The 27577-nt window shown below is 42.0% G+C and overlaps 5 protein-coding genes across 5 annotated transcripts; 2 read left to right on the top strand and 3 right to left on the bottom strand.

The window, feature by feature from the left end:
- Nucleotides 1–7294: 7294 nt before the first annotated feature.
- Nucleotides 7295–8685, top strand: LOC130184683 (cytochrome c oxidase subunit 6A, mitochondrial). Its single transcript, XM_056400720.1, has 4 exons — nt 7295–7447; nt 7825–7900; nt 8174–8316; nt 8458–8685. Exons 2-4 carry the CDS (start codon nt 7825–7827, stop codon nt 8545–8547), a joined length of 309 nt encoding a protein of 102 aa, XP_056256695.1. The 5' UTR covers nt 7295–7447; the 3' UTR covers nt 8548–8685.
- Nucleotides 8686–8835: 150 nt separating this feature from the next.
- armc5 (armadillo repeat containing 5) lies at nt 8836–15921 on the bottom strand. The gene is made up of 8 exons (XM_056400715.1): nt 15620–15921; nt 14947–15445; nt 14826–14856; nt 14580–14690; nt 13580–14474; nt 12653–13458; nt 12003–12135; nt 8836–11679 (listed from the first exon to the last, which is right to left on the bottom strand). The coding sequence occupies exons 2-8, from the start codon at nt 15334–15336 to the stop codon at nt 10170–10172; spliced, it is 3876 nt and encodes a 1291-aa protein (XP_056256690.1). The 5' UTR covers nt 15337–15445; nt 15620–15921; the 3' UTR covers nt 8836–10169.
- A 240-nt stretch (nt 15922–16161) lies between these two features.
- si:dkey-66i24.7 (uncharacterized) lies at nt 16162–18030 on the top strand. Its single transcript, XM_056400717.1, has 2 exons — nt 16162–16367; nt 16677–18030. Exons 1-2 carry the CDS (start codon nt 16274–16276, stop codon nt 17279–17281), a joined length of 699 nt encoding a protein of 232 aa, XP_056256692.1. The 5' UTR covers nt 16162–16273; the 3' UTR covers nt 17282–18030.
- Nucleotides 17623–21046, bottom strand: LOC130184680 (uncharacterized). The gene is made up of 3 exons (XM_056400716.1): nt 20479–21046; nt 19459–19690; nt 17623–19329 (listed from the first exon to the last, which is right to left on the bottom strand). The coding sequence occupies exons 1-3, from the start codon at nt 20788–20790 to the stop codon at nt 18608–18610; spliced, it is 1266 nt and encodes a 421-aa protein (XP_056256691.1). The 5' UTR covers nt 20791–21046; the 3' UTR covers nt 17623–18607.
- Nucleotides 21047–21559: 513 nt separating this feature from the next.
- On the bottom strand, nt 21560–26458 carry elob (elongin B). Its single transcript, XM_056400718.1, has 4 exons — nt 26371–26458; nt 24712–24846; nt 23247–23355; nt 21560–23074 (listed from the first exon to the last, which is right to left on the bottom strand). The coding sequence occupies exons 1-4, from the start codon at nt 26371–26373 to the stop codon at nt 22962–22964; spliced, it is 360 nt and encodes a 119-aa protein (XP_056256693.1). The 5' UTR covers nt 26374–26458; the 3' UTR covers nt 21560–22961.
- Between the last annotated feature and the right edge of the window lie 1119 nt (nt 26459–27577).

Below are 27577 nucleotides of genomic sequence, written 5' to 3'. Positions count from 1 at the left end.
CATGTTGATCCAAATTGACCGTAGTCATATAGCACAGTGATCCTACGTGTCAGACAAGGAAAGAAGTATTCAGAAAATGAAATGTAATGTATATTTTGTCTAAATGTTTTCATATATTCCATTCAAATCTATGAATAAGGCAATTTAAATGCAGTCATTAATAAGACTATGGTAACCGTTATGCTAAGCTTTAGATTATAGTTTTAGATACCAATGAAGCGCGGCAGATTGGACAGAGCTACTTCCCATTTAGCTTTAAGGCTAATAAAAGTGATCATTTTCTTTTCTGGGTAATATTGGGAAAAACTGTCAGTAAAGACTTATTGTGTGCTAAAATGTTAACATGGAGCCAAGCTGTCAGTTTATGTTAAAGAGTTAGCTTAGAGTACTGGCGCCACTATTGTATTGGGAACAAGTCTCTTTACTTGCTACACCACCACTACCAAGCCAGTGAGGGGCTGCTTCTCTGGAAGATTGGTTATCATCCAGCTTCACAATAAAATGGTCATATTTAATATATAGCTCAATACCAGTTGCTGCTGCCGCGTGCTTCATTGTTCCAGCTTTACTTAAAATAAATTACAATGTTCCACAGGAAGTATGAAACCACTAATGAGAGCATGAACGCAGACTAGGGCACTGTGCTACAGGAGCACAGTGGCTGTGTCCCAATTCAGAGGCCATAGTTCAGACTTCTTTTGGTTCAGCCTTCGCGGTCTAAAGCAGCTACAAAGGGCCACACCTTCATGGACTGCGTCCTCCAAAGGATGTCCCTGAAATGGGACACAGCAGGTCTAGATTAGCTTCCATAAAAACATTTTAACCTGCAGTGAGGAACCTTCGTCTCCCTCTTCTGGCAGTGAGAGTAATTACCCAAATACTGAGCTAACTCAGCTTGGAACAAAGAGAGTGACAAAGAAATGCATCGTCGGCCCACTTTGATGACGCACCAGCCCACATCCCAGGGCTGGCGTTGGGGTTTTTGAGGAATGAAAGACATAACACTTACCAGTAAGTCTCATCCATGTCTGCCCTCAGCCTCTTCTCATCTTTCATGGCTCTTCAACGAGGAAAAGCCACACCAATGAAAATCCGTGTTTTGTTTTCACCATTGATCACTTTCTTTTTTTTTAGACTAATCCTTGAACATCAAGTTTCTTTTTTATCTGGAGCATCAGAAACTTTTCTTGGACGCTTTCTTGGTTTGTCCACCATAGGTTCCGCCATATTCCTCGTTGTCGTAGCCTACATTGATACGGCTTCTCGCCTCTTAACCATGCTGCTTGACGTAAAAGCGTTGCCACTGGTACTCCAGCACAGAAATGTCGCCACAAACAGATTTAAAACTGGTAAACTGAAATACAGAGAGATTTACCTGCTGCTGATCAGCTTAATCAGCATTGTGTGGGCTTCTCTGGCAAAGACTTCGATGTAATGGACGTTCATTTACTGTATGTAAAAATCTCCGCACTCAAAATAAAGATACTTCATTCGGCTGTCGAATGTGTAAATACAAAGATATACAGCATATAGAGCTATGTGCATAACCTGTGCATCTCCACGGACTCTCCAAACTTGCACAGCTTCATGAACAGGTTCATCCTGGTAAAATAAACACCGTCATGCTGGTAAAGATGATCAATTTCACCCTCCTTGGGTGTTTCATCTTGGATTTTCTCGTAATTTTTTCTTCACTGTCTGGGACTGGAACAGCTGTGTTTATTGGAGGGTTGATGTTCTCCTTCTTCTTCCAACTTGTAAGACACTTTGGGCCACCTCCAAGGGGGCAAATGTTAGTGTTCAGGTCCATGTACCGTATCCAAATTGGGGGAAGAACACAAAGACCTACAGAGTGACTGTGCTGGAACAAATGTTCATGTAGGTGTTTCAGCCGAACCTGCGACTGGCTGAGCAGGTTAGGTCAGAGAGTGGTGACAGTTGTAACATGTTACAACAATCTCCAGCCAAAACAGTATGTTTTGGTTTTAAAGATATTATAGATAGGAAATTTACTCAATTGGGGAGTCTATTATTAATTATTATTATCATCATTCAGAATATCTTCTTAGCCAGAACTTAACATTGGATTTTTGGACAAAAGGAGCCAAGAGTGCAATGAGCTGGAAGGTGTTGCATGGGGAAATTAATTGCCTTAAGGATGAAGTCAGACGAAAGAGCTGGAAGTGGAAGGAGACAGTGAAGCAAACCAGCTGGTGCACCTCACTGACATCACTCCAAATGTGAGGTGTGAAAAAAGAATGGCCTGTCAGGGTTCATTTTATTGATGTACAGCATCTTTCTCCAGAGGCTGGGCACAGAGGCAACAGTTAGGCCTATTAAAGGACAGAGCTGGTGTGATATATTACCTTTTTATTAAATAAATATGATCGATAAAACCCCCAAAAAAGAAAATAATCAAATAATTTATTGCACGGCTCATTTATGTGCTTTTAAATACTCTTCGAAAGGCAATGGCATGATAAGTTATATGTGGCTGGAGCTATACAGAAGCTTTGTTCACAGAATTTAAAAAACTACAAAATAAGCTCAGCCTTATCCTTAACCCAGAGAGACTTACAATTGAAAGACATCACTAAAGCTTCACTGCAGTAGGAGACCCTGGTTTAAGAACTAAGTACTACATCATTTCAATAGGTGCCAGGAGGTCAGGTAAAGAGGTGCACCGAAAGTGCATAGTAAGTGCTAGTTAGACATGTCAGGGTGTTAGAGGTGTTAGGAGAGGAGGTGCTCTCTGAAGAGATGAGTCTTCAAGAGATTCTTGAAGATAGAGAGGGACGCCCTGCTCTGATAACGATCCGTAGCTTGTTCCACCATCGTGGAACCACAGACAAGAACAGTCTGGACTGAGATTGTCTTGTGTGCAGGGATGGCAACGCCAGACAACATTCCTTCATCATCAAACATGACACCCAGGTTTTCTCGCGACCTTGGGTAAGGGAAGAGATGAAGCGGCAATTTTGATATTGATATCGTGATGAAGAGACTGATAAGACAGTGAGACTGTGAGTCAACATTTACACTGCAGGTATTAGACACTGAACTCTCTGCCCAGCTTCTCCTCTGTATGCACAGGACCAGATGACGTGGTGGACAGTGTATGGGAGTTTCCACTGGAGAGAAATGCAGGCCATCACGCCACTCTGTTGTCTCAGTCCAACTGGAATAATATTGATGATGGATTCTGACTCCTCACAGTTTGTTCAAGTGTCTGAATGCAGCCAGGGTCCCATCCACACTCAGGCCTGTAGTAAAGTCATTCCTCTATCATACAGGTTTTCACACCACCACATTTTCGTTCTCTACAGATTAGCTCGTATTAGACAAAGTTCTTCTCAGTAAATCATGCACAAGCCTTGGATGAAAACATGACTTTCAGATCATTGTGCCACCAGTTTTAGTTTGTCACCAGCGGCTGGTTTCAGTTGAACTCTGTTGCTGGTTTTCCACTGGTGTTCCAACTTTCCGCCTCATACGCACTAATGTCAAAATTTGAAAAGTTCCAGTAACGTTCATGAAACTTGAAGTGCCATTATTCCAAAAAGGTTCATTATGTCTTCACTGAACTTATTTATGCTTTTTTCTTATCGATAGACAAGTGCTTTTAAGGTGTATTTTACCTTGACATGTTTCGACTGCTATCTTCCTGCACATCGAATTGTCAGTGTGTAAAAACTATGAATGGGGGAAACTTTCTGAACATTTTGACTTTTGGATGGAGTTTCTGGCTGAAAATATGAATGAGTAGAAGTTGTTTCATTCGCAAAAAGGTCAGAAAAACGTTGATTGAAATATACATTTAAAGTGAACTGGATATTTTGAAGTCTGAATGGAGCTTCTATGTTGAAGCGTCTACAAGGAGATAAAAAAAAAATAAAAGAACGGCTGATTAATAAAGACTTTTTGAATTCGAGAAGAACATATAGTTGGGATTGGGTTTGCAACAATCCCACCTGATAAAGCGCCAAGATGTGAGATCCTCTGAAACGCAGGAATATGGTGAGGGCACAGCGAGAACCACACAGCTTTACGAGGGAAAGCACAGGACAGACTGTTACAACTGGCACAGGCTGCTTTCACCCCTATCCAACATCACACACACTTACTGCATTGCACACAGTCCACAGTTGTCTTTCTCTTGGCATCACGTATATACAGACAGGGATGTGTGGGTGTTAAGGGATGCTGTGGAGGGTAAACCCGTCAGAACTTAGTTTACACGCCTTTTTTATTTGCGAAACAGTTTACCCACATTTTAGAATGATTTAAATCCCTTATTGTGTCAAATTAAAATACGTATAATTGATGTCAAACTGACTACAAATAGATATCGTCAGGAAAAGCAAAACATAATACCATTAAAAATATATAAATGTGTATTTACTTTATGATTACCCACCTTTTTATTTACACATCATTCTGTGTGTCTGTCCTGTGCACTTTGCTGTGTTGAGTCTACAGTGTTTCCTCCAGCTGTTGCATGTGTATAAAGTCCACGCCCGCTGATGGAAGTGCTGTTCTTCATCAGGTTCAGGTGGAAAACCTGTTGGATTCAGTTCATTCTGCATGAGGCTGCCCATCATCCTGCCAACAAAAGAGCCGCTGTGTTCAATACTGGAGAGACACTCAGCTCAGGAGGAAGCTGTGGACATTGGAGGCGTGGACGGTATGAAAAGTTAAAGAAAACAACACCTCATCATTCAGATTGTACTATCATTTAAAAAAAAGTATAACGTGCAAAGAAATAACCAGATTCATTATATTCTGGTCAGAATATTGCAAAGCACACACACACACACACACACACACACACACACACACACACACACACACACACACACACACACTGATTTCAGTTGTAAAAATCTCCTAAAATGGACGGAGGACTTGACGTTTTGGTCTCACCAGCTCCAGCAGCACACCTGCAGCACATGCATATTGTACCTCTGCATGTCTTTCTGCCAGTACATGTCTGTGCACAGAGCCCTCAAACTGAGACGCTGTTTCACATCTGCCCACAATAACACAAGTCCTAGACGTTCAGACTGGCTGCTTGTATGACTGGCTGACATCACCGCTGGCTCTGGCTGCTGTTTGCACTGCAGCCTGAATCTGCTCAGACTGAGACGACAAAGGCATTACTAACAGTGTGGAAATCACAAAACACTCAAGACACTGCCATTGGTCAAGATATTTATAGGATAATAGTCTGAAGATAGTATGGAAATCTACTTTTTTTGCCAAACAATAAATGCTGAAAATGACATTTTCAGACTTTGAAAAGTTGTAAAATGCACTTTGCTCCTTAAAATTTAACACTATTCAATACCCAGGCTCTGTAGGTAAATCAGCCCAAATCAAAATGTATGACACAATTTAATTTTAAAGGTTAAATAGGGTCACTACAGCAGTCCAAACTAATGAACCCCACTGCAGAAGCGAGCCTGTGTAATCCAAATTACAACAGGACATGAATCTAAAGGGAGCGTTTCTAAGAGTTTACTCATAGCAACACTACTCCATCTGGTGGATAGTTCACACTTTCATTTGGGCAAATCAAAGAACACATTATTTTACTGTTTACTGTACATTTCTGCAGCACCTATTTCCACCTTCTATCTGAAACACTTGATTTAAGCCCCTGTCTCTTTAAGGCCCTCCTCCTTAAAAGCCCTGCTGCTTTGCACGACACAGGTATGTTTAATTCCTCAATGTACTGCAGTAAAATTCACTGAAATTGAGTGAAAAAGTAAATGTACTGTAAAAGAAAACAAACGCAACTGATAAAAAGGACGTAGAATACAGTAAAATAACTTCCATGTATTTACCAATGTAATGAACCAATGAAAAAATAAAACTCAGTTGAGCACATACCTCTTGCCAGGGCCCAACAATCGTACACGTCTGTCAGAGCCAGATTATTATCTGTGTGAGCACCAAATTAAATTGAATGTCTTAATTTTTACATCAAGATCAATACATCATCTCCTGAGAAATTGACTTAGGTGTCAAAAATTGCCCAATCTTGCAAGGTTTGTTACAAATCGGTTCAGCACTTTTTCCCGTAATCCTGTTGATAAACAAACAAACAAACAAACAAACAAACAAACACGGGTGACGGAGGTAACAAAGAAAGAAATCACATTTCTCCTTCCTCAGCTTCCTGACTCTGCGGTCAGTCAGGCCAGAGAATCTCATCAACATCAAAGCATATATTAAAGAAAACAGCCTTGTATGTCTTATCCATCCCTGGCAAGCCTCAACCATGATATCTAAACAAGCCTGCTCCTCGGCCCGGAGGAGGTGAACACGGATGTGGGGGTCTTGGTCATTGAGGTTCCTCTCCCTTCTCCTTTTTCGGTAACATTAAAAACCCACTTCATCAACAAAGATGAGTTCATGAGGAGTGTCTCTGGCATCAATATCAAACATTCCCTACAAAACGATTGAACCAGTACCTGAAGCGCAGGTCGTAGGGTTTGTACCTCTTTGACGAACTGAGCGATCTGGTGGAGACTGGAGCGTAGAGCCGGGGTATTTATACTGCTGGCATTGATGAGTGGATGGATCTCAGGTGCACAAGTGGATTGGTGGTCGAAGGAAACTGGATCACCTCACCCAGCACAAACACACACACCAAGCACACACACGCATAGGGAGAGAGACAAACTGGGGACAAATGAGGAACACAAGGGAGAGGAAGAACAGTAGGAAACACAGGGAAGGAGGGAAAGACAGAAGGCCAGTTGTGTTTTATGAAATGTAAATGGACTGTACTCATAAAGCGCCTTTCTGGTCTTATCAACGACTTCACTACAAGCCACATTCACTCACATATTCATGCAGAGTTCCTGTCTAAAAACAAAGCACAGAGCTTTCAATTAGTGAATGACCTATTCTACCTCCTCAGCCACAATGTTGTTGAGTTTAGTGAAATGTTGGGTTTTGACCCTCAGGGCCACCATACATCAATATGAATGAATTCCAAAATGGAAAAAAAAAAAGAAAGATATTTTGCAACTCTGACAAATGACAACTGAGCGACAGGTGTTTTCAGTGTGACTGTGAGGACTGTCTTTCACCGCTGCTCTCCAACTGAAACCAAAAATGGCAGCTAACACACCGATAAGGCCCTCTCCATTAATGAGGATTTATCAGCCCTCTGTCCTTTTTTTAGTCTTTGTATAGTGCGTCCACGGCACAAACACCCCCCCACCCCCCCACCCACCTCTTCGTCACACATCAACCCGCCTTGCACTTGCCCAAATATAAACTATGTTTGCTGGCGCAGGCACAGATTGAAATGGGGAGGAGCCTGACACACTGAGTTCAGCTCAGGACAGACTGAAGGACAAACAAGCATTAAGGAGGATTCGGCGGAAAAATAAGAGGATAACAAACATACTGAGCACTGCCTGCCTTAAGTAAAGTAAGTTTACACCTGATTTTCTTGGATTTTAGCTAGAGGAGAGTTACCACCACTCGTGATACACAGCAACACTAGTGGGCCTTGCCTCAACCCTAGATATAAATATTATGGAGTCAGTGCACAGAAGTTCCCTTCAGTTGATATTTGATTATTTTAGCATTGATCTGTTGTGTTTTGGCTCTGCATGAAGCTTTTGAAGGCTATTTGACATGAAAATTAACAAGTGTAAACTTGAATCATACTTTTACTTTTTTGCATATTGTCAGTCTCTTATCACATTCAACATGTTAGTATGTGTATTCAGGTGGGATATTTGTAACTGTAGCTATACCTCAACGTGCAATCAAACTTTCATTCTTCTATTTCGTCCTCTACAGATGTCTCTGTCTCCAGTTGGCTCGGCCGCTCGTCGGGTTTTGGCTGCTGCGTCACATTCAAGCCATGAGGGAAAAGGTCAGTGTGTCTTCACTGACTCTCTGAACCAAACACAAGCAACATGCATCAAAGCCTCCAGATTCAGACTTTCTGCATGAACCAGCACCACCAAGTCATGCATGCACTACCATGTTGTTTGAGTCTTTTTACTGACTGAAACATCTGCAGAGCTGGCAGCCAGCCTGCACATTTATGATCTTCTTGTTGATCTTGCATGTTTTATTACCGATAAGGCCCCTTTAGATATTGCCAGGCTCTTTAGTGTACTTTCACTGATTGTGTTTCCCACAGCAAAGACTTGGAAGATCCTGAGCTTCGTGTTGGCCTTACCTGGTGTCAGTGTCTGCTGGCTCAATGCTCACCTGAAGGGCCGGGCGCATTCACATGAACAGCCAGAATTCATACCGTATCCTCACTTGCGTATTCGCACCAAGGTGAGTCTCGAGTCACCTGCACCCCTATTCTCTTACATTTCCAGCATGATTTACTCCAAAAATAAGGAAATGATCTGGGGTGAATATAAATACTTTTTACCCACTTGTGCTTTACTGATACATTGACATATCTCCTTACAGAAATTTCCATGGGGCGATGGAAACCACACTCTATTCCACAACCCTCACACCAACCCCCTGCCTAATGGCTACGAGCGCATCGATCACTGAGAGGATCCGTCACATTTCTGCTGCATGCTTTAAAAAACTGTCTGCGGTGTACTTGCCTTAACTATACGGACCGAGGGGCCAAGCAGTACCGCCATTAAGCAGTTCACCCAGACAGGAATAAAACCACTTTATGCTGTGTTTGAATGAGTCCCTTTTCATTATTTTAATCAAGAGTATTGCTCAATTTAATTTATATCAAAATGTTTTTCTGAGACAAGAGTGGTTTTACATCTCATTACATTAGAACAGGCTCATCTGTTTCAAGTGTTATAGCAGAAGACACTGCTGTCTCCAATGATGCCTTATTTGAAACTACCACTAGGGGTTGGCAAAGTCAGAAAATGCTCATGTGCTGCATATATTGGCTTTAAAGCATTAGTCTGGTAATGTTCTATATTTTTCTCATTTCCAACAAATCCCATGAAAAGACCAAAACCAACAATTAAATTATCCTTTTAACAAATATTGTGAATCTGATATTGCAAAAACGTCTTTTCCACAGAGCCCAGACTATGAAAATCACTTCCACGTGCCACACAATTGCACTTGGAGACATTTTTTTTATTACAGTAAACATGGGCACCATAGTTTATTGGAGTCATTTGCGCAGACACCATCCTGCTGCAGGAAGTACTCACTAAAGCAAAAATTTGTATTAAACCACCTTTAAAAATAGTCCCAAACAAATGCACTATTTACTCTTGTTTGAGTCTGTTTGCCCTGGTGTTTAAGGAAATTCAATTTTTAAAGAAGTGGGACAGCGCTGAGAGGCGGACAGACAGCGCTGGTTTTGGCCTTTCATGCAATTTGCTGACAATATGAAAGATATAGAACATTACCAGCCACAGCCATGACCTTTAAAATGCTAACATTTAGTAGCATTAGCATGCCAAGTGGAAATTCAAAAATGGGACTGCAAGTGTCCAATAAACAGCTATTTCCCTCCTTGTTGCGCAACTGAGGCAATATGACCCACTGACATTCACTAAAGCCATTCTGCATACACAATCACACTCCAACAATAAGAAACCGAAGGCAAAATGATGCTCCAACAATATATTCAGTGGCATAAATTTATATGGGTCAGGTGAATCCTATACACTGTATATCTGCTATTCCATATTATCTCTATGTACAAAATAAACAACTGGCTCCTTGACCAACCCTGATAATTCCAGTACTTCCAGCTAAATGACATTTATCAAATGCACTGTAGACATTTGTTTAGACTTTTCCCCCCAAAATAAAAATTAAATTAAATTAAAACAATCACAATACAATTGTCATTAGGAGTTAATCCAACAACAGTAAATGATAACAAAATTGTGTCATGCTGGGACGGGCTACAGTTTATATCAATTTACAGTAAAACTGAATAAAAATGTATGTTTCCAAATTATGAAAATAAATCAGCAGTCAGTTCTGTTAGTACTGAAGAAATTCATACAGCATGTTTTTCAGATAATCGTGTTGTGATTATAACCTGCACTTGTACTATCCTATTATTTGATAAGATTAACACAATGGCAACTTTTCTAGAAGCTCATATCAAGTCGACTCTCACTTCATCTACGCCCTCTGAATTCATGCCACCACTCACTCCACTCTAACACGCTCCTTGCTCAACTCAGAGATACTGTGGCCAAACTTAGTAGATCCTGTTTCAGAGCCTCCACGCAGTCGGCCCCTCTGGCTAGTCTGCGAAGGCAATCCCCAGCAAGGGAGGAGGACAAGAAGGGGCGAGGACAGTCCTGACAGCCCAGCAGCAGAGACAGGCAGGCTCGACCCAGTGCCGGATAACTGTAGCGCTGGGAAAACCAGTATACCTGCGGGAGGAGCACAGCCAGAGCCCCACCACCTGCACCTTCTTGTGAGGAAGAAGAGGAGTCCTGAGCTGCTGATTTCAGAAGCTTTGCTGAACCTTTAATCAGGTCCTTTGATCTTAACCTCAACTCTTCTGGATCGAGTGATTTGTCCACACCTGATGCACAGCTGGATTTGGAAACTGAAGTGACACTGTTGACCGCCTTCTGGTCGGGAGCTGTATTGAGGCCTCTGTTGACTTTTTGAACTGTTCCAGTGGGAGAGGTTTTCTTACTGTGTGTTTTCTGTGGGGAACTGTTTGGTTGCTTTGTCTGTCCTTGTAAATTTTCTGTTTGCATCTCAACACCAGTCAGCTCTAGCTCAGATGTTCGATTAGCCAGGTTCTCCTCGGCAGACTCCAGGCACTCTTGGTCCATTTTAGATGCGGCCTTTTCAGTGTTGTCTTCTGTGGGAGCTGATGCAGCTCTACTAGCAGCCTTGGAGGAGCAGGACAGAAGAAGAGACACACAGAGATCCTCCAACTCTCTCTGTAGCTCAGTCACCAAAAATCGGCACGCTCCAATCATCACTTCACCTAAAGGTGTTTTCTGGAAAGCTAACTCTTCTCTTGAGCGCTCCTCTGTCTCCTTTGGGCAGATACTCAGTCCTTCAAGGACCAGTGAGTCCAAAATCGGGCACTTCCCTCCTTCCCCCTCTCCTTCATCCTTTTCCTTTGTTGTTTCTTGGTCCTTGGTGAAGCGACATCCATGCAGGTAATGCAGCACCGGTAGTAACATACCCGTGCTAACATCTTTGATGTGGATGGCTTCTTCTGCATTACCCTGAGCTTCACCAAATCCACCTCTCAACAGAGCCCTAAAGTATTCAGAGCCGACCCCGTCTGTCTCATCCACCCCAGCCACAGCCTCCCTGTTGGCGGGGACCTGAGTCCCGTCGTCCAGCAGCAAGAGGAGGTCAAAGTTCGAGAGGCCATAAGGACATACGTCTGCTAGCCGAGGCTTTTTTGAGGGAGGGGGCGAAACTCTGCCAATTTTACCGACTGGCTGTTTTGGATGTGGATGTTTTTTGTTAAGCTCAGTTTTAATGCTACCCGTCAGGGTAGACAGGCATCCAATCAGGAGAGAGAGGTACAGTGAGTGGAGCTGAGAGGTCAGGCCTGGGAGTGGCGAATTAAACAAGTCAGAAAGCAACCTTCCACATTCAGCAGGGTTGTCCTCATTCACATCATCATCATCGCAACCAAGTGGCTGCAGAGCCAAGAGTAGCCCACCACTGTCCAGAAGAAGCTTCTTCAATAGGGACTTGTTGCTGTTGAAGAAAAGGAGGGTTTGAAATATGAATATGAATATGAACTGTTTGCAAGTTCCATCAAAATAAATCTAAGACTATTTACTACCATTGTAATGGCAGAAGTAAATACAAAAACATGCACTCAACAACATAAAGATTTTAACAATATGTTAAGATGATTTTAATAGGATTCGTAATTCCTCATAGAAATGGCACAACAACAACTTTCTTAAGCTCAGCAAATGTAAAAAGACATTTCGTGGAATTCCAGCATTTTAAGTTTTTCAGTTTTGAAAATTTCACGATTACTAAGCTCATATTCATATAAATCTACTACTCACCTGCTGATTAATGGCAGTGACAGCGCACAGTTCATCTTGTCTGACTCAGAGCCTGACAGCATCACATGTGCAAGAACCCCAGAGCCAAATCCAGACTCACACTGGACACGCAGATTATTGAGAAGTGCAACACCTGCACACAGAGAGTCAGCATACGGTTATAAACTGCTCAGGTAGGAAATGAAAACGACCAGATTTAAGGTTTGACCACACAAAAGCTAATTTACAAACATTAATCTATTCATAAGTAGGGATGCACCAATCTGCTACGATGGCTGTGAAACTGACTTTAGTAAGAGTATCGAGTATTGGCCAGATCTGACTGGTCCACATCAAATGTAGTTCATTTGTCAATGTCATTAGAAAATTCAGTGTTTGCACTATCAGTTACAGCGGGTCGCAGACACACTTTTTAATGCAACAGCTATCCTCATGTTTCCTTACGTAAACATGATTGCAATGAGTTCAACATAGTGAGGTAAACAGATTTTAAAATTACACAAAAACAGAGGACTAGCCTTGCAGCAGTACTCGGTAACAGCAGGTCAGAAACACTGTGACTCTAGTCAGAAGAATTTAACCAATAATTTGCTGTACATTATAATAACAGATCAGATCAACATGCAACCCTTGTTAAGTTAATCTCTTACCAAGTTGTTTAATTTTGGCTTTCACTCGGTCTGTCTGCCTCTCCTCTCCCTCGAACCCTCCCTCTCTCTGGCAGAGATGGTGGCGAATCAATGCCACCGAGCCCGTTCGGACCAGCGCCTGCAAACAGTTTGGGTTGCAACTCAGTCGGCAAAGCATTCTGAAGCACCTGCTGCTGGGGTCCTGGTGCTGGGTGAGGTAATAGAGCAAGCCGGACATGACGCCTGAGCTGACCAGAGCAGCGCTTGGGTCAGTGGCGTGGGAGAAGCGCGACAGCAGCAGCAGGATGGGCGACTCTGGCGTCCAGGGTTCAGGGTGGTAAGGGTGGTGGTAAGCCATCTGGCGGGGCGCAGAAGGAGGGGTGTCAAGAGTGACCTTAGTCAAAGCAGCTGCTGAATGGGCCCGCTGCCTCCTTCTGTGAGGGGATGAGAACTTTGACGGAGACACGGGTGTTTGGGCTGTTTTAGTGGGAGAGGACACAGTGGAGGAACTGGGCTGATTCTGGGGTGTGACTGCACTGGAGGGCTGAGGACTAGAGGGAGGTGGATCAGTGACTTTCTTCGGGGATGACGGTTGGAGCTGGGCTGAAGAGGTCACAGGGGAAGGCTGAGCTGCTTTTTTAGAAGCAGAAGAGAGAGTAGGGCTGGACGAAGAAGAGATTTTAACAGAACTGGAATCAGCGTTCGGTGATGAGGTTTGAGGGGATGAAGATGCTGGGATCTGAAGACCCCCCCATTCCCCGTCAACACCAGAGGAATCCAGCAGGTCCCCCTCAGAAGAGATCAATCCCTCAGACACCAACCAGGACCTGGAGGGAGGGAAGGAGGGAGGGAGAGAGAGAGAGAGAGCGCTAAAGATGTAGATAAACAATAGAGAAGTAGAACAATAAAATCGTTCACAAAATAAGCTGCGCATTTCATTTTCCATACCTGAGACTTTGAAAGCTTGATGAACCTAGACTTTGCTCCCGACTACCTTCTTCCTTCTTGTAGCCTTCAGGAGGGGGAAAGTCAAAGGATTCAAAACACGATGAGGGCAGCAGCTCAGTGGGAGACATGCTCGATGTGATGCTCACATCCATCTTCTCAGCAGATTGTTCCTCTCCTCTGGTGAGCTCAACTAGTCGTGCAACAAGCAGAGGGACCAGCCCTAATTCTTGCAACTGCTCCATGGCAGATTCATCAAAAACAAAGTCCACACAGGCCAGAATGGCTAGCCGGGAAAGCGGATGACTCTGATGGGCTGACAAAAAGCCTATGAGCACCTCCAGTCCACCACTCTCCTTCACCTTGGCCCGGTTGACCGCCTCCTTACAGCACAAGCACAGCGCCTTGAGGAAGACTCCAGATTTGAGCAGGTCCCTTTTCACTTCCTCTGTGAACTTCTGAATGACGCCCAGTGACCCCACCAAAGGGCGCAGGCAGCCTTGGGAGCACATGTTGGCCAGAGTTTTCAGTGCCAGCTCTTCAAAAGGTTTACCAGACTCCCCTGACGCCATGACACTGAGTTGCGCGAGGACCCCAGAACGGGACACCTCCCTGGCACATTCGACACCACAGCCCCGCGTCAGCTCGTGGATGGTCCTGAGTGCCGCCCGCCTCAGTCCCTGGGGATATTCTGGAGCAATGAGAGGGGCAAGGGCTGATAATGTCCCTTGGGTGAGCAGTGACAGGCGGTTAGAGGGAGTATCGGAGAGGTAGAGGAGGGCCCGTGCAGCTGACTGAGCGCACTCCAGTTTAGGACATAGGTCTTTGGGTGGAGCAGCAGTGGGGGAGGATGGGGCAGAGGAAAGAGACACACAGAGGAGGAGGAGAGGAACACCACCTGTGTGAAAAAAGAGAATGAAAGAAAAAAAAAATCAATGTCCAATTAAGGCACATGTCAGCTAACCCACTCGCTAACACTAACATACTGGCGTTTCAGACTTACCAGCAGAATGAATGAGGGCAGAACTCTCTGGATCCATGGCCAAATTCCCCAAAGCCCGGGCTGCTCGGTTCTGGACAGTCTCCAGGGCCACATTTCTCTTCAGGATCCCCACTAAGACAGTCAAGAAATGTTTAAGACTAGATGCAATGAGGCACTTTTTTTTTTTTTTAAATATAATATCTGATAAAAAATTATTTTTTCAAATTATAGAATAAATTCTTCATAAGAATGTGTAATATCACATACCTACAACATTTATTCCATCAAGCTTACGAATCTAAAGTAGAAAACATTTAAAATGTGAGCAATTTCAATGACTGAATTAATCAAATAAGCTTTCAATGCCTTCTTATTTTATTAATTTCACCTCTATACGTGTCTCCAGCTCAGTGCAGCAGTTGGCCAGGATGCTCAGCGCCAGGTCCAGTGTTTTCCTGGAGCACTCTGGGTGTTTAAGCAGGTCCAGCAGGGGCCGGAGACCACCTTGAGTTCTGAATCTGGCAATACCAGCCTTGTCACCCTTGATGTGCTGCGTGCGGATAGCAACCAGAGCTCGCCACTGAGAGACTCTGGACCTCTTGTCCATTTCTCTGCCACCGCTTGTGTCTCCCTTGCCATGCCCGTGATGTTCAGATGATCCAGGCTTAGAAAGATGAGCCAAGCACCAGGTCAGAGAAGACTCTGGTGATGCTGAGTGTCCTTCTTTGGAGGGTGCTCGAGATTGTTTCCAGTCACCTTGCGCAGGTTTTGCAGCCATGGTCCCTCTGAATGTTAAGCGACGGTTCACTTATCTTAACTTTCCTCCTCTCAGTTCAACCAGATACTATACACTCTGTGGAGCATGACTGGACGCACCCAGGGAAATACTGAAAAATTTAGTAACATGTCATTTCTCTTTAAATTGTTAGCTAATTGCTCAACTGGTGAAAATGTGCTCTTAATGAGTTCATTCTTTTTTTCTTCAAAGTTTCCGCAAAAATCACATTCTGGCGCGGTCAGAAAACTACAGATACCAGCATGAAAAAGTAAAGTTGTACCACCTGACGCCGCAGTCGCTGACGGGAGATTGAGTTCCAGCAGCTCCGGTCTACTCCCTGCAAAACAGGCCTACATCGTGAAGAAGGCCGAACAAGCGTTATTCTACGTAATGGACGTGTATATTCTCAATGTAACGTATTTTTGCACATCAAAGGACGAATTAAAGCTCTATTTGATCAATGTTTTGTTACCACTGGCCGAATAATTTTTGTGAAACAAAATGCAAACGCCTATGTTAGCCGCTAACGCCATCTTTAGCCAAACAACAAAACAGGGACGGTTGAGGGAGGGAGCAGGGAGTGAAGGGGTGTGTCGGTAAGATATATCATGGGACTTGTAGTTCAAATTTTGCTGCCTGTTAACTGTCGTAATACATTTCTGCTCTTAAAAAACTACGTTCCCCTTGACAGTGAAAAATGGTGGCGTGCCTTAAACGGCTAGCAGCGTTCAGGGATTGTAGTTCAGTTAGTAGACCCGAATACTCAAAAGCCTATTTGTATCAACTAAAATGGACTACACTTCCCATGCTTTTAAGTGACGTTGTTTTAGTCATCGTTTTACACGATGCGAGAAATTGCATCGGTGTCTCTGAGATGTTGTTAAATTCCACGGTAGATAAATAACAAGTTTAACTGTAATGGTTGTGGTTTAACGTCATGGAGGTAATCGAAACAATTGTCATACAGAGTACTGGAGTGGAAGGAAAGGAAACGGTCGTGTCCAGTGTGGACGCCGATAAAACCAAAGCAGGTTAGTACTCGCAGTTTGAAGTTAAACTGGCTTCATCCAGTCATCGCATGATGCGAGGAGGGCCTGATGAGTGCGCAGTATCTGCCTATTGCACTCATTATACTGTCATAAACCGTCATTTACACGATGTCAGCTACATGAATCACAATTAGAAATCATCTGGTAACATATGGCTTTAAATAGGTGTTCCATTAATACATACTGTGTCAAATGAAATGATTGAACTTTCAAAATAAAGCCACATGTTTGGGGCAAGGTCATAAATATGTGAACAACATTGACATGAGTCACCTTTGTTTTCCTCTCTAGAATTTATCTGGACACTGCAGGCTACATGGCACCTTATCAACACCCGACTGGAAATGGATCAGGCTTTTGACCAGCCAGTTTGCAAGAAAAAGAAACTATGGGAGATGGTGGCAGAGAAGGTGAATGCCAAACTAAGGGAGTCAGAGGTCACAGATGTCACTGTGAAGGCATACGAGTGTGATCTCAAGTGGAGAAACATGTTGGCCACGTACAGGAAGAATGCAGAGAGGGCCAAGAGGCTGGGGGCGGCCAGTGTTCACTGGGAGTTCTTCAAAACCATGCATGAAGTTCTGGGCAAGAGCAGGGAGGAGATCGAAGCCCAGCGCAGAGCCAAGCTCAGCGGGACGAAAGTGGGCAAGGCCATAGCCAGCAAGAGGTTTACCCCTATCCTCCCCACACCTCCTGCAACAGCCACTCCCTGCCCTGCCCGGCCTCCACAGGACGTCATGCAGCTGTACATGGAGCTGCAAGAGAGGAAGATGAACATGTGGGCCCAACAGAAAGCCCTGGAGGAGAGGAAGATAGAGGCCATCAACAACCTGGCCCAGGCCATCTCCAACCTGGCTCAGAAGAACAGCACACAGACATCAAAGGATGTTCATTAGGCCTGAAGAGACGTGAAGTGGATGTGAACTTCTTACCAAAAACTTTTGATACTGAACAGAGGGAACTGTTTGAGTATGTTTTTAGCATATGTTTTTAGATTGGTCATGTTGGCACATTTGTACCGTTGCAGTTTATAGAGTAGTTTGGCCAGTCTGTGTTCTGTAGAGCTAAACATAACACATTTCAGAATAGGTGAAAACGTATGAGTTCAGAGGAGACATATGAGACAGAGATATACTCACATATCACGTCCTTAAAATTGTTCTTTTCTGTTTATATCCCAATAGATATAATCCTCACTTATTTTTATACTAAAATAGAATAGTTAATAAAGGCTGGCTGAGTTTGGAGAGTAAGAAAACCTGAAATATCACACACAAACTACATGAATACAAGCATCCTACCATCTCTGTACCTATGCACAAGTGGAAAATCTTATTTTTTTATGGAGGTACCATAAGTGCACAAACTGAAATAATCAGAAACAAGCTAACAGAAATGATCAATGATATGATCATGATAATCGAGAGGTCATAGACTAAAATTTTATATTTTTGAGTTAAGACAATACAGATATTTATAATGATAGTTATTATTTTTATTTGGTATCAATAACTGTATTCATAGGCATGCTGGTGCTATGTTAATGTACTAATGAAATACACTTTGTTTATTAGATAATATGAACAACTTCACAATGTAATGTGATCCACTAAACAACCTGCAATAAATACTACCTTTGATAATATTTTCACAGCTCCATTTACATATTTGTAAATTGTTCCTTTTGACCCCTTCACACTTTCTAAGAGCCTGGAAACAATCTCACTTGTTAGAAATCAAAGCTGTTGTGTGGATATTATTTGTGTTCCTTACCAGTATACTGCTATCACAGACACGTTTTATAGGTTGTGGTGTGTACTTCTACTCTGATGACGAGGGGCACGAGTAGTACAACTGTTGTTAAGACAGTAACCACATCTACAGTGTATTATCAGAACAAAGGCCTCATCCACGTCAGAAAAAAACCCAAAACAAACCAAAGTAAAATGAGGTGAAAATGTTCTGGAAAACTAAACACCATACAGTCTCATCATTTGTCATCACCATTATGATAAGCCACAGTAATAACTGCATTACCATATTCATAGCGGAAACTGTTTCTGTTTACACAATGTAAAATCTTCAAAAGCAAACCTATCCCTGTTACGTGGGTGTGTGTGTGTGTGTGTGTGTACGGATAGACCCAGGCAGTTGGAGATTTTTGTTAAAATAAACCTTTATTTACATCTTCTAAATCTCTATCTCTAACAGACATCATCACATCACGTGCTTCCTGATTCAAAGTTTTTCACCAACAAATCCGAGATGGCGTCACGTCTACTTACACCCTCATCATTCACCTCCCCCTCTCCCTCCTGGGTTACCGCTTCCTCTTTCTTAACTTCTCCTTGAACCACTTGTCCCATGTCCAAAAACAAATTGTGCAACACACACGCTGTCAGCACAACGGCTCTGGCTCGATCATAGTTCCCGATATCCAGATACCTAAGCCTCTGAAATCTGGCTCTCAGGCTGGAAACGGCCTGATCCAGGATTTGAAAATGCTCCTCCAGCATTTTGTTGAAGAGCTCTTCTCTCAGTCCATGATTTGCTATGTATGGAGTTAAAATCTGAGCAGTGAGCGGGTAGCCAGCTCTGGCTACGAGGCAGGAGCCAGGAGGCATCAGTTCAGGATGCTGTTTAAGTTTGTCTCTAAGAGCGCTGCCTCTGTCCACGTCTGACCCTTTACTGATTCTGCAGTGTAGGAACTGGCCTCTACGGTTACATAAAAGCTCAAGGTTTAACCAGGAGTCAGGATGGGCCTCCTTCTTCATCTTCTTCACCTCAGGCACTGTGCTCTCCACATCATGTTTCCCTATAGGCAGGCGGATAGGGATCTGGGTGTGTCCCAACACTCCCAAGACCTGGGGAACACTTTCTTCCTCGTCCCCCTGCCCCTTCTCTGGACTGTAAAGTGGGAAAAGAGACTCTACCACCTCTTCACCTGGAGAATAGAGAGAAAATATCACCACCATTATCATTTTCAACCCCAATTTTTGTACTCAAATCACTTAGAACATTGTACTGATCATCCAACAAATCTCCCACAAGAAGAACACTGTAATCAACCCACCGACTGGCCACCTGATTAGCCTCTCCTCCAGCATGTTGACGCGCTCACAGAAAGAAAAGAAGATCCTGTGGATGTTTCCTTTCTCCAGGTGGAAGCGGCGGGACACAGAGCGGTAGCTGACGCGCTCGGAGAGCAGGGTGAGGGACAGAAGGACGGTGTGGGACAGAGATAAACGAGCCCGACCGGCCATTCTAGTCCGGGATTTGGAGCTCTGAAGCAGGTCTGTGATGCACTGGTTAGACAAAAAATTTTAAAAATCATGTTACAGTAGCCAACATTAAACTCAGCAGATTCAATGGGTATATCAGGTGAAATTTATGGCAAATCTAGGGGCTGGCAAAAGCTCCAGTATTATTATATTTAAAAGCTGAAAAAATTACTTGATTAATCAATTAGTCTGTCAACAGAAAATTATTTGGCAACTCTCTGGATAATTGATTAATCGTTTGACTCACATTTCAACCTAATTTTTCTAAAAATTCTCTGGTTCCAGCCTCTTAAATGTGAAGATTTTCAGTTTTTCTCGGTTTAGATCATTGTTATCTGACTATATTTGTGTTTTTAACTGTTGGTTGGACCTGTGAAATTGTCATGTTGGACTTTTCTTAGATAAAAACAACAACTAATCTATTAATCGAAGAGAACGATAAAGAAAACAGTTGTTAGTTGCAACCCTAATTGCATCCTTTATTATTTTATTGAAAATTGTAACATATTTGGTTTTTCCATTTTTCAACGGGTGTGAATAGTGGAAACAAGTAGCTACAATGAAATGAATAAGATTTGAGGAATTGTTTACTATATATATATATATATAGTAAACAATTCCTCAAATCACACACATATATATATATATATATATATATATATATATATGTGTGTGTGTGTGTGTGTGTGTGTGTGTGCATTGTAAACAAATGGTCCCAGATTACTTTTACCTACTCTCTTTGACAGATTATTAGACGATTTTAAAACTATAAGAGCCTGAGATATGTTAGAGGACAGGATGATTGAAGTCACCTTCAGTGCTGCACTGTCCACGGTATCCAGCTGTTCCTGGGACTCTGCTGTGTCTTCCTCTGGGGGACTACATGCTGCTGTTGCTGTGTGTAAAACCTGAGGCCCCATGTTAGGTTGGCTCTGCAGTAATTGTACGTACAACGTCGGGGGACGCTGAGATTTAAGTTGTGCTATCAGGTCAGCCTCCAGGATCTCTTCCACCGCCTGGTCCAGCCGCTGCTCCAGCTCGCCCGGGGACAGAGGCTGCCACTCTAGCTCCACCATGTCCAGCACGGCTCTGCCCGCCGACAGAACATGTTCACCGACGTCCATCTGTGCTGGTGAAGGATAACTTAGATAGTCGCAGTTATCAAGTCATTCGTAGCTGCACAGACACAAGGCGTGGACGACTGTTGCTGCTAGCAAACTGCTAGCCGACTAGCTAAAGTATGGTGCGTTTAAGTGCCGGCTGAAAGTTCAGAGAAACAGAGATGTGTTTAGGAACAGTGAGCAGTTCACTCATGACGTTTGCAAGGTCGTAGTGTTGATAAATGATTAGATTGTTAAGCAGCCCTTTTACACAATAAATAGCGAGTTTAGAACTGCAACATTTAGTTTAATTAATTGGTCGACCGACAGAAAATTAGTCATTTATCAAGTAAATTTAATATCTTTCATATTAGGACTGTGGGTTGGACAAAACAAGGAATTCTAAAACGTCGACTTGGGTTCTGCGATATTGTGATGGGCATTTATCATTTTTTATTTTATTGGCAAAATTATTGATTAAGACATACATCTTTATTACATCTATATCTCACATCTTTGCATGTAGTTGGCTATTATTAGTAGTTATCCTAATATAAGCTGATAAACATTAGCAGAACACAAAGGCCTTACAAATGTAAACACTTTAATACTACAAATCATCTCATATGGTTCGATGTAAATATGTATTTATGTTAAAGATTTAGCTCAACAGACAGTTACTGTAATGTAATATTAATAATCGTTTGTATTCCTGTGCACAAAATGACAGTACTGTATCAACATATTCACCATTGACTACACAATCATACAAAAACACCACAGTGCACAAGGGTGAAAAACAGTTGCTTTAATGTCAAATCAGTTACAAGTGCAACTTTGATCATGTCCCACTGTTTAACAGCCTCAATTTGCAAATGCTTTTTGTTTTGCTATTTCATTCAACACCCCCAAGTCAGAATATCCTTTCCTGTGCTAAATAATGGCGGACTATTGTTTTTAATTGTAGCTTTCTAGATCGTGAGACCCATTTTTATACACTTTTAATTTGATGATTTGTTGTGCAGAAGAGTTCATTTCTATTCCTCTCTTACTTTTAGGAAAACAATGTTTATTAAGGTATTAATGGTGTATAACACAACACAAGTTGCAGCATGAACTAAAACTAAATGGGCAGTGATACTGGTGATAATGGAGGGTCAAGTGTGCAGCCCACCTTTCACAGACACAGTTCCATAACTCATCACACAACAAACTATCTGTTTAACGTTAAAATGTTTTATGTTTACTATAAACAATTAGGCCCAATGATTGAAATTAGCAAGACCTCACCAACATCTCCATGATTTCATGGGCTACAATCAAACACTGGAGAGGAAAGTTGGTTAGTTCCCACCTCTGTTAGTAATATAAATTAATCAATAATCATTATTTTTGCTGCTATGCCTGTCGCTCATTTCGTTTTCAACACCAGGCCCATGCCAGCATTAAATGTGTTGTAGATACCCACAACTGAGCGCATTCAGTCTCAGTAACACCTGTGAGCAGCTAAAGTATGAAAACTACAACTACTGAGAGATAAAGTACCAAGAAATCCTCACCTTAATGCCAGATCTGCCAACAAGTGAATCTATTTTATTTCAGATTCATATTGTTCAAAAGTTCTTGAAATACAGATAGTAACTTAGAAATTCACAAACTCCTAGCTATTGTTGCAACACATATCCAGGCCAAAGACCAAAAACATGTTAAATCCTAGTAATAGTTTAATAAAGAAACACACAAACATAAAAGCCTAAAAATGTCACACCTTATCAACTCCCACATTTAAGCCAGCAAAATAAAAAACACAAGTAAGGTTGCATTAGCCTTACCTCAAATAAAGACTAGAATTCATTAAATACGAGGTACAATTCTTTATGTTCAGCCTTTACCAATCCCATGGATGACTGACAGTGTCATGACAAGTCCGTCAGGTATCTCTGAAGGGTCTTGTGTGAAAGTATCAATTTAGCATGCGTACTCCGATTTCAGGACAAATGAACCACTTTGAAGCACCCGCCCTCACATTTACAACAAGGGGAATCCGTGTTTGTAATTGTTTATGCCCAGCTGAAGACAGGCAAGGTAAAACTCACCCGCTGAGGCATCAATTCCCAAAATTCAACCCCTCCCACCCCCCCGTGCGTCCTCCCTCAGACCCCCTGTGCGTCCCTCTCCTTTCCCCGCCTACTGCCTCACTGTACAGCCTGCTCGTTGGCTGTGCTGCCCGAGTCCTGGGGCTTCATGACGTCAGGGAGCTCTGGGGGAGTGGAGAAGGGCTCGATCCTCAGCTGCTCAAATGAATCATCTGGGAGAATGACAGGAAGTGACGACAGTGAAAAGAGAGAGAAGATACATGACACAGAAAGTAAACCAGAGCAAAATTAAGAGCTCTTAAAACTGTGGCATGAAATAAAAAGTGAATGATTGGTGCAGTGACTATGAATAAAATTGGTTTGATCTAAGTGTGAAATACTTACCACCCAGACGGAAAGCTAATCCCACCGTGGCTGGGGCCTGAGGTCGGGCTGTTTGATTTGTGAAGCCACAATTGCCAAGAGTTTGACCGTCGTTAAGCAGCACGTCATCCTGGTGAAGAAAATGAACAAAGTACTGTAGAGCCAGCTGTTCACGCACCAAATGTTTTTGTCTCACTGAACAAAGTGCACATTATCACTGTGTACCTCTCAGAGATATGTTCAATGTGTCTGTAGAGATTTAGGAGACCAAATTGCCAGTGCATTAAGATTTGTTACAAGGTGAAATTGGTGCACTCTCGTATGAAGACTATTGTGTTTCTCTAAGCCAGAAAGTTTAAGGTGTATTCAGTGTCAGTTAAGTTAAGACAAAGAATCTTGTTAAATTAAAGGATTCAGATGAGAAATAGTTCAAGCTTTGCATTCGGCTCAGGGTGAATGATTTGGATGAAGTTCTCTATCACATGTAATTTCAAATTACAACATATACATTACGATATAAAATTACAAACTTTCTGGAAAATGAATTGAGAAACTCATTATAGATAAAATAATGAGACAGGCATGTCTATCTCTCATGTAATTAATCCACTGGCCAAATAAACCAACATACTTCCCCATACTGATGAAAGAAACACCCAACAGAGGTCCTGCTCATTGTAACATTTCACACAAATTGACACAATAGTCTGGTCTAATACAACCAGTTAAAGAGATAACAACTTCATAAATGGTATTATCACTTAGTTTATACAATGTTAAATAAAAAAAAAGATGAATAAAAATAATTATGAATAAGGTCTTCAATTTGCTTGTTTTGTCTGACCAATAATCCAAAACCTAAGAATATTCAGTTTACTGCCAAAAAAGAAAGATCCTGATACTTAAAAAGCTGAGACCAGAGAATGCCATTTCAGCTTGAAAACAATTAACTGACTATCATTTGCTGCTGATTAAATTTCTGTCAATTGACTTAACAATTAATAGACTAATCACTGCAGCTCTGAATGGTACAGCTAATTCTTGGAACATAAACAAATTTACAGTCTCACAGTGTATATTTTAATATTACCCACCCCTACACTCACCTCGATCACAAAGTGCTTTAGCAAAAATATGAATTCTTATATTGCTCTAAACTTACATGAACATGTTACACCAACAAGCCGGTATGAACAACAACAACAACAAACCAAGAACCTGTTTATTACATACACATGGTTCTGTAAATGGTCATTTCACTAATCATACACTTGACCCCAAAGAAATAGTGTTTTGAGTGACAGGTAATTACAGTTCAATCTTATATGACTGATAGAGCAAAGTTGCTCTCTAAACTGTTACGATAATTTAAAAATAACTGATAATGTGCCTCGTGTTTTCCTTCAGTACTGGAAGATAGTTTATTGGCTGTACCGACCCTGCCATCACAGACAAACTGTAAGATGTATCAGGTCATTTATTTCACCTTATAAAGCCTCTGATCTTCAGGTGGCCTCTTTAAAATGCCTTCCACTATGCGCTTCAGTTCATAGACTGTGGTAGACTCTTTGGCATCTGTGAAGATGGTCGTCTTGTGACGTCGGATCATTAGAAACACATCCTGAAAGCACAGAGGAAAGAGTGGAAATGAGACACTGAATCACATTAGAAAAACATTGTTGACCTTGTAAATGCTGCTTTCTCAAACATGATGCTGTAAACCTCTGGAGGCACATTTCACCCTGAAACAACTCATTCATGGGTTTTAATCAGATTATTCCAAAGATAGAAAAACAACCAAGATGTCATGTATCTAGGATGACCTCCCATTGCCTATTTCAAACTCATTTACCCTGCTGATGAATAGAGCATTGTAGTGTGAGGACAAATAATTGATAATCTACCAACTACTGCTTATCTCAATGGTAAAACCAAACATCAGCTTCCATCACCAGATAGAGAATTTTTCACTTGTAAATACTGAACAACTGAAGCAAAAGCATAGGGATAATGTGCTACTTATTATAAGTTTTTTTTTGTTTTGTTTTTTAAAAAAATCACAATAAAATGGTGTAGTAGTAGTAGTATTTAGTACATTCATCACAGAGCCGCCACATCAAAATCGGTCTAACACAAAGTTCTTAATAATTTGGTGGAATATCCCAAGAAAATACAGACGACATGACTGATGTTAAGTCAAGTGAAACTCTAAAAGTACATGGATCTGCTACTGATGCTTCATTTGCATCAGTAGTGGATCCATGTACTTTTCAAATTAGATTAACTACTACTACTGACAAAAGCTAAACCAAATTAGATAGTAGATAACTGTGTTCATAGACTTAAACTGCCTGTATTAGGCAGGTAAAACAGGATGGGGCTGTACGGCAGCAATCGTGGTGAAGCTGGCACTGGCAGCAGTTTAGGGAGTTCGTTAAGGAGCAAACAGCCCTCCTTAACGTTACACCAACCTCCACACCTTGGCGTTTTAAGACCAACAGTGCAGCAGCTGCTTGCTAGCGTCATGGCGTGATAGCTTAGCTGTGGCAACTAGCCAAAGGTAGCCGTTCAGCCAACTGTTAGCTACAGTAGCTTCCTCAATCAATAGGGCATGGAAAAGTTAGCTACTAAGTACTCAACACTTGTCAAACAGTTAATCGCTACATTTAACTGTTAACACTACCCAAGCCTTTTAATCTAAGTTGTTTCTCAGACGATAACATTAGCCGAGCTACAGCAGCTAATGACAACTTTAGCTAGTTAGCTTCCTCGCGGCTAGCTATCCATTTGTCAAAAAACAAAGTTTGTTGGTAGAGCTGTCACTTATCCAGAACAAGGTTATTTTCTATGTCCTTTTATCTGGACCCCTCTTCGCCAACCCTGCTCGAGCTTTTGTAATGCCATGTTCAGCTAGCGTGAGCTGGTGTGTTGACGTTAACCAACGCTGGGATGCTAACCCACGATAGCAATGGTTAGCTAAACAAAGGCATAAGCTTTTGGATGGTCGTTTTTTGTGACAAGCTTAGTTCACCTACTGACAGCACACATTTCAACGCCCAGAGAAGGATTTAATGACTAATTTAAGTAGGCTTTGCTCAGTCAATAGGCCGTTACGGTATGAGCTGTATCTGTTTTCCTCACTCACCATTTCTTGCGGTAGGCTGCACTCAGAAAAAAAAAACGCCTCCACTGCACAGCGACAACAGTGAGCTCACAGCGGCATCAGAGACAGCTGCGGCTCCTGGATCATCCACCAGGGGGCAGCGCCCCGGCTTTATTCAGCGAGTCAGTGGCGCTGTATCGTTATGATCGGTTATGATACTGTCAGAAGTCAGCAACATATTGTAATGTGGCTTTTAAAATTGAGCATTTTCCCTCATATGGAGTAAAACCAAGAACGTTGGTGTGTCGCTTTACTGTTTTTAACTAAGGTCATGTGGTTGAAAGCACAATTACTATTACTGTAGTATGTTTCAGTATAATACACTTTTTATAGTTTCTTGAGATACGTTATTTCTTTTTTCCAATAGATCTCTGTTCAGTATGGTCGCGTACTGTCTGTGTGATGTGTCACATAGTTAGATAAGAAGACACATCATTATAACACAACAAAACAAGGCTTGACAGACATGAGAGAGAAAACAAAAATTTAGAACAATTACATTCCTCAAAAGACTTTATTAAATATGATGCCCAAACGTTATATAGAAAGAAAATGCAGTTTTACCAATTTTGTGCAAACCTTTGGGGCATTGATGATCCATTTAAATGATTTCTTGTGATGGCTATAAGAAAAATGAGAAAGCATTCCACTTAGCATGGCGAAGTCTTTACAGTTAACTTGTACAACTTACAATTATGTGTTCTTGTTCCAACAATCAAAAATATCCTCACACGATAAACAAAGAATGTATTTGTGACACTACTGTGGTTTCTCACGGGGCTTCAATCCTTTATTTGGATTCAGCCATAGAACATTTTTGTCGGATCAAAGCCTGTAATTCCACAATGAACTGAACGGAGCCTCATCATTATTAACAAACATTGTGTTGCCCTCCCTGGTGAAACAAACAGGTGTGTTTCTTTTCACTAGCTGGGTCTTTTGTATGATAAGACTTAATTTCCTCCTTTCAGTCTGACAGCAGCTGTCACCGCAGTGAGTGGGACAGCTGAACCCACAGCTGAGACACATACAGAACAAATCAGGTGTCATAAGACGTTTACGATCACAATTTGTTTTTTTCTCTCACGATGTTTATGATTTAGTGGTTTAGTCGGGTCGTCAGCAGCAGCCACAAATACGTGATAGAGAACAAGTTTAACATTCACTTCAATTGTTTTTGTTTGTTTCA

This window comes from Seriola aureovittata, chromosome 17 (assembly GCF_021018895.1).
Source record: "Seriola aureovittata isolate HTS-2021-v1 ecotype China chromosome 17, ASM2101889v1, whole genome shotgun sequence".
In the NCBI taxonomy this organism is placed as follows: domain Eukaryota; kingdom Metazoa; phylum Chordata; class Actinopteri; order Carangiformes; family Carangidae; genus Seriola; species Seriola aureovittata.
The sequence above is the reverse complement of the archived record's forward strand: the minus strand, read 5'-3'. Positions and strand labels throughout refer to the sequence as shown.